General features: G+C 34.6%; 1 protein-coding gene, 1 non-coding gene and 1 pseudogene across 2 annotated transcripts; 2 read left to right on the top strand and 1 right to left on the bottom strand.

Annotated features, from left to right (window-relative positions):
- Positions 1–993: 993 nt before the first annotated feature.
- LOC107851860 lies at positions 994–5,056 on the bottom strand (annotated as a pseudogene).
- A 2,456-nt stretch (positions 5,057–7,512) lies between these two features.
- Positions 7,513–10,126, top strand: LOC107849789. Its single transcript, XR_007048420.1, has 8 exons — positions 7,513–7,596; positions 7,698–7,782; positions 8,392–8,494; positions 8,718–8,805; positions 8,891–8,984; positions 9,072–9,115; positions 9,225–9,643; positions 9,740–10,126. It is a non-coding gene; the product is annotated as an uncharacterized LOC107849789 (transcript).
- Positions 10,127–10,201: 75 nt separating this feature from the next.
- LOC124889749 (digalactosyldiacylglycerol synthase 1, chloroplastic-like) lies at positions 10,202–10,702 on the top strand. The gene is made up of 2 exons (XM_047401724.1): positions 10,202–10,256; positions 10,362–10,702. Exons 1-2 carry the CDS (start codon positions 10,244–10,246, stop codon positions 10,700–10,702), a joined length of 354 nt encoding a protein of 117 aa, XP_047257680.1. The 5' UTR covers positions 10,202–10,243.
- The last annotated feature ends 291 nt before the right edge of the window (positions 10,703–10,993 follow it).

Genomic DNA, 10,993 nt, shown 5'->3' with positions numbered 1-10,993 from the left:
AAAATTAAATTACATCCGGTGAGGTTACGTTTTACTTTTGGTAATATTAATTTTTTGGCAGTACTTTGAGCTTTTGATATCCAGATCATCAGCCTCGTCAATAACAGTTAATTATCTATAATCACATTTATATCGACGATCACAATAACAGTTGTCACATGTTAAACAAAATAAAGCACTCAAATTCCTTTAATCACGTTCCTTAAAGTTCAATATGTCCCCTCGATGGAAGTTTAACAAATTGATAGTAAATCTCTAACCAATTGGTGGTATTTAAGTATCAATTTGAATATAAATCTTCTAATATTATTTCTAAAAGACATTATCTCTCGACCGGATAAAATTACCAATACAAGTATCACCGTATTGTAATATGAAGATCTAACCACACAAAAATTTGAAAAAAAATTACGTTACTCTCTAATTTACTCTAATTTTTAACATCGAAGAGAATGTGTAACTACGTAACGTCACTTTGACCAAGTCTACCTCTTTTCTCAATGCTGAAGGAAACGTCAATAACCTCCCAATTCACCTATGGAAATTTCACAAAGTGACAGAAACTTCATGCTACTAAAGCTCGTTGGCAACAAAAAGCAGACAACTTTTTCTCAAATGATCAATAAAGCAAAATTGACTCCACAACTATGACGTATGAGGACTGAAATATTATCCCACTAACCCACCTTCAAATTTCAAATATATGACAAAACTTTTATTGATTGTGAAAATATTGCATAACATAGTATAAAATTCCATCAAGATAGTTACTGTATATATAAGATTCTTCGGTCTCCGCACATAGAGGAAGTTTTAGTACATCGGACTTGCCTTTTCTTTTATATATATTTTTACTTCCACCCGACTACCTTTTTACACCCTTACATGCTATTCAACTTACGGTAACAGTTCCTGCTCATCATGTAACCAAATTAACTTGTTAAATATAAATGCAAACAAAATTGATATTTCATAATCAAGTATTCTGTGAAAAGGTGGATGATAAACATGATAATGTGATTTCTAAGAACTGACAAAGAGATAAGAAAACTCAACTATAGAAAAACAATAGTAGAAAGAAAACAAAACATTACACTTATAGCAGACAGTTACATGCTGTCTATGTTATTGCCTCAGATGTTTCCCTCTACCCACAATGATGTTTTGATCTTATCATTTTCTTGCTCCAACAGAACCTGAGCAACCTTTGGGTGGATTATTGGGCTTGATATTTCTGGGAGAAGTTGACTGGCTTCCTGCGGATACCAACAACTGATACTCAGCATCCACACCAGTCCAAAGACCATATAGTTACTTAAGAAGGCATACAATGATGATTTCTTTACTTTAAAACAGAGAACGTGAAAAGAGAATAACCAAGTCTATTCATGTTGTAGAAATGACAAACGTTAAAACAATTCATAAGATGTCCAGGTATAAATATAAAGCAGAATTGGTTTCATCACATAAATTCTGGCACATGTTACAACTCGTTAGAGAGCAAATATGAGATTAACAATAATATATAGGACAAGATTATAAGATGACTCGGCCTACAACACAGTACTCTCAGCAGGTTTCCATCCTTACCCTCAGAGCCGGAACTCCTTCATCATCTAAAAGGGAAAATGTAAAGGATTCCAATAGCGAGTGCTTGGTCACACCAAAAGTGGCAGAAAAATCATCAATGATGTGTCTCCACCCCTCATCAGGTACTGTCCATGACGGTCAAACATAAAATACAAGAGCTTTGAAGGATCAAGGAAAAGAAAAAGGGAACATTCTCATGAAAAAATCGACTAATCCAAAAAAAAAAAAACACTAAACTAAATATTCTATTACAAAAGGATACAATTGCTTGTTTTGCAACCACCAAGTCTGAACTTCCTCATAAAAAGAGAATGTCAACAGTAGCTCGCAAAGTTTCAAATAGATAGCATCCAGCCATTCCCTGTATTTTTGACCATGAATATAAAGAGCCCCCACCCTTCTGCAAATAGGAAGTGCTAACTCTTCTTCATGGTCATCCAAGTCTCCCTACTCTGCTGCTTCAATATTTGAAAGAGCATCTTCAATAAAGAGTGTGGAAGCATTGTATTCGTCAGAATGACTTACTGAATCGGGCCATGCACGTTTAATTGCAGTAGATTTCCTTTCACGGATCAGAACTCGCCAAGATTCAAAATTTTTATGCCTAGACTTCACATTCTCCAAGAACTCATGTCTTATACACAAAATCATTATCTCCATGTGCTGAAGACTGGCACAGTAGTTATAATCTCATAAAATGTTATCAAGAAGTTGTCAGGACGGCAAGATACAAAACAAAGCAAAACAAAAATTGGTAAATTACAAAATCAGATCTTTCTGACATATAAATACAGAAACACACATTGGAACTGAAGTTTTTCAATCAACGTGCATGTGTTGATAGATAATCACTAGCTCATCACACCAACCAAGATCTTTAATTAATGCAAGTAGCACAAAGAAACAATAAATCTACCTTATTTTTGTGCTCATATATATGTGTTTCTTCAAAAAGCAAACCAATAAATAAAACTGGTAAAATAATAAATGAGGAAAAAGTGGCTAAGGTCTACTTGACAAGAATCTCAGGAAAGTTAACCTATTTTGTCTTTAAGATGCACTCTTGAAGGTGGTGTAAATCATGAAGTTTTGCGGAGAGAGAGCCTTTGAATAATGATTTCAAGACATCAATAACGTTAACTTCATAGAGAACTTGAGAAATAAACTCAAGTTTTCTTTCAGTTTACTCATGGTTAGATTATCTATAATGAAATCAAAGGAACATTAACTGATCATTTTTTCCCTTTTTACAAAGAATTAGAAACACAGTATTAAGTTTAATAATTAGGATACATATCACTTGAGTCTCAGTTAAAAAATTGTTGAACGTCCTCTTGCACCAATCTTTGACCACCACTTCGTCAAGAAAGAAAGCAATGATGGGAGAACCGGACACAACACTTTCATCCATACAAACATCTGTCACATATGTTTGCTGCTGTTAAGACAACATAATAAATTATGTAGCCATCTACTAAGAATTTAATTGGTTCTACTTTCTAAAGATCTTTTTTTTATGGTTATCTTCTGACTATACATTACTAATCCTTCCTTTCATAAAGAATTAACAAAAGGAAAGCCTGGTGCGCTAAGCTCACGCTATGTGCGGGGTTTGTGGAAGGGCAGAACCACAAGGGTCTATTGTACGTAGTCTTACCCTACATTTCTGTAAAAGACTTTTTCCACAGCTCGAACCAGTGACCTCCTGGTCACATAACAACAAGACAACAACTTTAACAATAAAGAAAAAAAGGATTAATAACTTTTTAACTCATTTCTTTGCAAGAAATTTAACCGCAACTCGGAGGATGTTAGTCTACCATAGGTCTTAGTATGAAAAGGATACAATGAAATATTAGAGAAACCAGATTGTTTTCCCGTGCCACATCAAACAAAGCATAAAGCCGCTCAATATCAGCAACCAATTGTTTACACGATTCTTTTTCTCTTGTAATCTATCATCACATTTCTTGGAGATGAGACCTGCCTCTATGCACTCATAGTACAGGCTTAGTCGAAGTCTACAGACATCTTATGGTAAAGTGATTCTACCTATAGGGAAAACATCACATCTCTGACTGCATTCCTCGCCTAAAGAGGCATGACCACCTTATGCAATTTGATCTTTTAGAATGAGAGCCGGAATCTAAAATAAACTCAAATGTAGAATTTTAGTTTGCAGGCTTTGCTACAGCGGTCGTATTCCCGCTACAGTGAGCTCTATATGCATTCTGCTATATTTATACCTATTTCTCTCCAATACTAATTTTAAGCTATACAAATATTTTAAGCGAACTTTTAACTACATGCATATGATTTCAAATTTTAAGTTTGCGAAGAGGGTAAGATACTTACCAACAGACAGATGGCACAATAAAATTTAAACTGATAGGAGAGGAAATAAATATAGACTCTACTTAAATAGAATCGACATAAAGCAGTCTCACCTTCCTTATTCTTTCAAAGTGGTACAACAGGTTATTCGGCTTCGCTACAACAATCGTATTCCCGTTACAATGAGCTTTGTATGCATTCTGCTATATTTATACCTATTTCTCTCCATTAGTAAGTTTAAGATATACAAATATTTCAAGCGAAATTTTAACTATATGCATACGATTTTGAGCTTTAAGTTTGTGAGAAGGGTAAGATAAGTACTTACCAACAGGCAAATGGCGCAATCAATTTAAACTGATAGAAGAGAAAATAGACATAGACTCTACTTAAATAGAAGCGACATAAAGCAGTCTCACCTTCCTTGTTCTTCTGAAGTGGTAAAACAGGTTATTCAGAGGGTTCTCAATAAAAGAAATAGCAATTAGAATAAAGAAGAAATATACAATATACAATCAAGGGAAGGCGTAGAGAAATCTTGAACCTCCTAATACACTTTGGATGAATAGAACTCAAAATAGTGTACTTTGGATGAATAGAACTCAAAATAGTGTGACAACCATTAACAGAGGACCAATTGCCCTGCAAAAATGGAAAGTGATATATCACAGATGGTGTGCATTCATAATTTATGTATCAATCTTATACTTACCAGAGATATTGCTGAAGAATTAGAGATTGAATATTCTAAAGCACCATCTTTTGAAACGCTGTCGAAGTAAGATGGTGATGTTTTACATGCATACTTTGTCAAAACGTGATATAAGGAGCTGAAAAGAAATTAATTAAGAAGACAATAAAAAACAAAAACCAATCAAATATTAAGAATTTGTACCCTCTGTCAAAACTTGATGTAAGGAGGTGAAAGAAATTAATTAAGGAGACACATAAGATCAAATATCAACCAAATATTAAGAATTTGTCTCAAACAAAAGTTGTTTCTCTTCTATGGCTGCCATTAGAAGTGAAATTAAGTTTTGAACCGATAGATCCGACGGTGATTTATCTATATTGGTGAAAGTTGTTGCAGTAAAAGAGCTTTATTAGGTTAAACCAAACGACAAGCTGGGCACCGTTGGAAAAGAAAATGGGCATAACCGGTGTTTGTCAATTATTGCTTATATTAATTTAATTAACTAGAGTGCCGTGGTGTATGCTTTTTGCAGATGATGTAGTTCTGATAGATGAGACTCGAGGGGGTGTGAGTGACAAGTTAGAGGTGTGGAGGTAAACCCTTGAGTCTAAAGGGTTCAGGGTGAGCAGAAGCAAGACAGAGTATGTGGAATGCAAGTTTAATGACGTGAGGCGGGAGAATGAGGTAGTAGTGAAGCTGGAATCACAGGAGGTAGGTAAGAGGGAGAGTTTCAAGTATCTCGGATCCGTGATCCAGAGTAACGGTGAGATTGACGAGGATGTCTCGCACCGTATTGGGGTGGGGTGGATGAAGTGGAAGCTCGCGTCGGGGGTGCTGTGTGATAAGAAGGTGCCGCCTAAGCTTAAAGGCAAATTCTACAGGGCGGTAGTCCATCCGGCCATGTTGTATGGAGCGGAGTGTTGTCCAGTTAAGAACTCCCACATCCAAAAGATGAGGGTGGCAGAAATGTGGATGTTGCGCTGGATGTGTGGGCTGACTAGAGGGGATAGAGTTCGAAATGAGAACATTCGGGAGAAGGTTGGTGTGACACCAGTGGAGTGCAAGATGCGGGAAGCCCGATTGAGATGGTTCGGACACGTGAAGAGGAGGGGCATGGATGCCCCGGTCCGTAGGTGTGAGAGGCTAGCGTTGGATGGTTTTAAGCGGGGTAGGGGTAGGCCGAAGAAGTACTGGGGTGAGGTGATTAGGCGAGACATGGAGCAGTTACAGCTCACCGAGGACATGACCCTAGATAGGAAGGTCTGGAGGACGCGAATCAGAGCAGTGGACTAGGGCCAGTCTGAGTCGCTAGTATAGGGAACTACTGGGTGGGGGTTTATTCCTGTTAGGAGTCCGTGTCCCATGTTTTATTATGAATCTGTGTGCTTTTCTCTGTTTTATATTACTTATGGGTGCCGTATTTATGTTATGTAATCTTGTAACCTTGTGCTGTGCTTTACTATGTGTTTGTGTGGTACCGCGTGTCTTGAGCCGGGGGTCTATCGGAAACAGCCTTTCTACTTCTTCAGAGGTAGAGGTAGAGGTATGGACTACGTACATCCTACCCCCCAGACCCCACCAGGTGGGAATACACTGGGTTTGTTGTTGTAGAGTAGCGTACTGCATTGCACGTGTCAAATATTTTTTTAGAATAACCGTATGTAGAAAATATATTAATTATGCATGTGTTATTTTATTAAATACAAAAACATTAAGAAAACAACACAAAATTTTCAAGATAATAAAATGCAGTTGATTAAAAAGGAATTTTGTCAGTATACTTAATTATTTTATACTTCTAAAATAACGTTATTTCTAGGATAGGTTTTTTATATTCTTAGGATATATATATATATATATATATATATATATATATATATAACGCAAAATATAATTATAATGAAATGATTTTAAAATATAAACCAATTTAAACCATAAATAGTAACAATTTTTTTTTAATTTTATACTCTTTTAAAATATACTAACTAAATTGATAAATAGTGAGTAAAATTTATACAAAATTTTAAATCTTATATATTTAAAGAAGCATATTGAAGAGTGAAATGGTAAAGGCCCAAATTTATAAAGGCCCAATAACTTTAAAATTATGAAAAAAAAAAAAAAGAAGAATTAGGAAAGTATACAAAAAATAAAAAAAGAATTAGGAAAGCATACAAATACAGTAATACTTACTATTTGTTTTTGTCTGAAGTCCATAAGGTTTCTTTGAAATTATTTCTTTCCTCAAACATGTTCTTTATTTTTTCAATGTAAAAATTTTAATATTTATACTCTTCTTGGTTTAGAACTCTAAAATCTTGAAATTTTGTTTTAAATAGCAGTATAATCCAATTAATTGTTCTGGGGTAACAAATTTTTTATTAATAATGCTGATTATAATAAAGTTGAAAATCTAATTACCATTTTCTTGTTAAAATGTTTGAATCTTTACTAAAGAAATGAACACCATTCACTTTGATGTCTTATTTTTTCAATTTTTTGGGGGCAAAAAGTCTCAATCTTTACTACAGAAATGAAGGACTTTTGGGGCTTAAAGCTTGTAACTTTTCTTGTTCTTGGGATTTGTGCATTCTTGATTCTTGGTGTAGAGTGTGAAGATGATGATGCTTCAGTAATGTTAGTTTTGAAAAAGAGCTTAAACTCATCTAAAAAAACAGGTTGAATAGACCCAGATCTATGTAAATGGGAACCATGTTGGTTGTTCTGACAAACGGGTCATGAAGATTCAAATTGGGAACCAAAATATTCAAGGTACTCTACATCAAGAATTTTCTTCATTTTTTGTTCTTCATTTTGCTTTGCATGTTTGATTTAATTTCTTATTTTAAGTGTGTTTTGCTTGATGTTTACATATAATATGTGTCAGGTATGCTTAATGTTGCCAATTTTGCATGTTCTGATGTTTGCATGTCAGCTTATATAGTTGAATTTGAGGTATGAAATAAAAATGGAAGCAGGTAAATAGAAATATTGTGATTTTGTTTCTCTTTTCTGGGTTATTGTACTTGAACTCACCATTTAAAATTTTAAAGTCATAAAGATAGGGTAGGAATCGCAGGTAATGAGCGGCTTGCTGGTGTTGTACTATTTGCAAGGGAAAGACTTCTACAGAGGTTGACAGGTGTATCTATATCTGGAAATAGGTTGGTAGTTTCAATCCATGAAACCCTATAGTATGAGCTTTTCTTGGCAAGCCATTGTAGTTTATGATATTTTATGTCCAAAATTCAATCTTTGATTAAACAAATTCAGAGATGGTTAAGTGTACATTTCAAAGAAGATAAATTTCTGACAAAGCGACCTCAAATCAATCTGTTTGGGTCATTAAGAATATGCTAAGATTATTTCTTGTCCGCTATTTGGTTTGGTATATTAAGGACAATTCTATCTTCAACCTTGTTTATCTATATATTAATGATGCGAAATGGAAAAGGTTCCTGCACTTTCATTATTTGTAAAGTTTATATAGATACTGAATTGTGACCTGGCTGTATAAAAAATCATATGTTTTTGGCTCCATTCAGTAAGACATTGATAATATGGGAATGTAGGTTCATTGTTCGAGTCTTTAAAATCAGCATATGACTTCAGTAATTTAACTTTTTTAATCAAGGGTAAGTTGTTGAACTAATGTGCAATAGTCTTCTGACATATTTGAAAAAAAATGTAAAAGGCGAAAAGGATATTCAATATCAACCTACACTTCATTTGATAACAATACTAAGATTCGACATGTCTCTTTTGTCTTTCAGTGATTTTCCTTTTAGGTGGAGAACAGTGAGCCAAGAGACGAAATACCTTACACTGATGAGCCCAAAACTGATTTCTAGAATTTTATAAGAATGGGGAGGGATGGTGAGTTCACATACTGTGTGTAGGTGTAATGTAATTGTGCCAGTTAGTTCTATGTTTTTGCATGTGTTGCACCTCATGATTTAATGTTGTGGTCACCTGAGAAGTGTCTTTAAAAATAATATTTAGTTCTTATTTTGAGAGGTTTCTTGCTGTAACTAATGTTGAGCTTGAAATGTTCACTGCATTAATGAGTTTTGCTAATGCAGTCCGGTCATTTTTGTAGGGGTGCTGGAAATGTTTTATATGACCATCGTCCTCTTCAGTTGAATGAAGATGACCATCAATATGTATGCCAAATTTTCAAGAGAAAGGTATAAATTTTTTCTGTCATGTCATTGGTGGTAATTAAGTGATGAGCTCCTTGTGGTGTTGAATTCTTGAGCTCTTTGATTGTAGGGTGCAAATTCAGGGACTTGACTGGAGTTCAGATAAAAAAGTTGAATGGGACCCAGATGAGAAGAGAGTATTGCTACCTTTAGGGAAGCCTTTGGTATGATTTTTTAAATTAATATTTAATGGCAAGACTTAGTTATTGTTTTATTTGGTTTCTGGATCTTATGATGCTTAAAATCAGCAGGTCCCAGAGTATGCCATGAGGTTCGTTGGTGGTAGTTCCGCAAAGTAATGATACATCTACTATTTTTCTGATTTAATATCCATTTTGCATTTTCACCTGCCTTTTCTTCTTGCCAAATACTGTTTTTAATTATGTGACATGTTACATATACAGACCGTTTGGTCGTTTGTGGTGGGATGAAACTGTCGCAACAGTTGTGACGAGAGTTGAACTACATAATCAGGCATCTTTTTATCTTTGTCATCTTATTCAATCCATAAAATTAGCTTGTATCATCCTAAAGCCTTATCTTTTATTCTTGTACTCCTTTCAGACCATAATACATCCACTACATGATAGAGTTCTCACTATTCGTAAAAATGCAAGGCTCCAAAGTTTTCCGAACTATTACAAGTTAATAGGTCCAATAAAAGAAAGGTATAGCATCAACTAACATCTAACTGTTTGGTTGAAGATCTGATTTTTGTGTAAGGCTGATGAATGATGACCGAGGAACACAACAAAGTTTCAAATTGCCAGCTCAAATATTATTTGATTGCTGCAGGTTTCCAAACATATGGGCATTGCAATTAGTACGTGAATTATTACAATGGAATACTGTAAGCTATCTTTAAACAGTCAATGATAAAACCTAAATTTGATACATATGTTGTCTATTTGTGTTTCAGGCTGTTGATTCTGTATTATGTTGGACTGCATCTTTCATTTCAGGAAGATTGACAAAGTGTTGATGAGGTTCTAAAGCACCCCTACTTCTCGTAAAGGTGATAAAAATTTCAGGTGGTATACCTATTTCCATATGAACAGCTAAAAGAAACACAACCTGCAGACCTTTTACTGAGGGTCTGTGATTCAAGTGAACCAGATATTCTTGACCAATATTTTACACCCATTGCCTTCTACTCAAACCATACATATATACTATTTTTTGATACATATATTTATACAGAGTTTTGATCCTTTGTCGCTCGGGAGAAATGATTGCAATGGTACTCTACATGCATACACTGACCTTTAAATTGTGGATCCACTTCTGTTGTCATGAAATGTTAAAAATGACTTGCCAGAAAAGTTAAAAATGACTTGCCAATGAACTAAATAGTATCTTTTTACTTTTTTTATTTGTAGCATGGCAGTGAATCGGCTGATGTTCATAGTTACAGTGGGGTTCAATGTTGTTGCTAGGTCAGTTTTCTTTCTTTACTACCCATTAACCATTCATTGTATAAATATTCTATTTAAATTATATATAATGACTGTTCAAATCACATCATCTCTCCTATTACACAGGATTTACCCAGGTCTGTGGTCTGCAATGTTCATGGTGTAAACCCGAACTTTCTAAAAATTGGAGAAAAATGGCCGCAGAAAGGCAAAGTGGTCAGCAAGTTTTCTCTAAAGGTGCATACGTCTTAGGAAAAATGGTTTGGGCAAAAGGCTACAGGGAGTTGATAGACCTGTTAGCAAAGCACAAAAGTGACCTTGATGATTTTAATATGGACGTGTTTGGAAATGGGGAATATGCTCATGAAGTGCAGACAATAGCTTGGACGTTAAATTTGAATGTCAACTTCATGAAAGGCAGAGACCATGCCAATGATTCTTTTCATAGGTATGAACCCTTTAGTTAAATCCCTTTTAATGCGAAAATGCTAGTATATGTAAATACTTAAAGCTGCTTTAAAACGTCTAAGTTTGGATAAAACATAGGGACCACCGATACTTTACACATGCATACATAGTCTATTTCTTCAATGCTAGCTATATGATTATAGTAATAAAAATACTAATATTAATACTAATAAACATGTGCAAAACTGTGGAGGGGAACCAATAATCGGTTTTCTACTGAAATCATAAGGAAAAAATTAAAATCAAGTGACTGTAGGCTTGTTTGAATTTAGTTCTCAGTAACACGCTGA

The sequence above is a fragment of the Capsicum annuum genome, chromosome 12, assembly GCF_002878395.1.
Source record: "Capsicum annuum cultivar UCD-10X-F1 chromosome 12, UCD10Xv1.1, whole genome shotgun sequence".
NCBI classification, from domain to species: Eukaryota; Viridiplantae; Streptophyta; class Magnoliopsida; order Solanales; family Solanaceae; genus Capsicum; species Capsicum annuum.
This window is presented reverse-complemented; position numbering and strand designations above follow the sequence as displayed.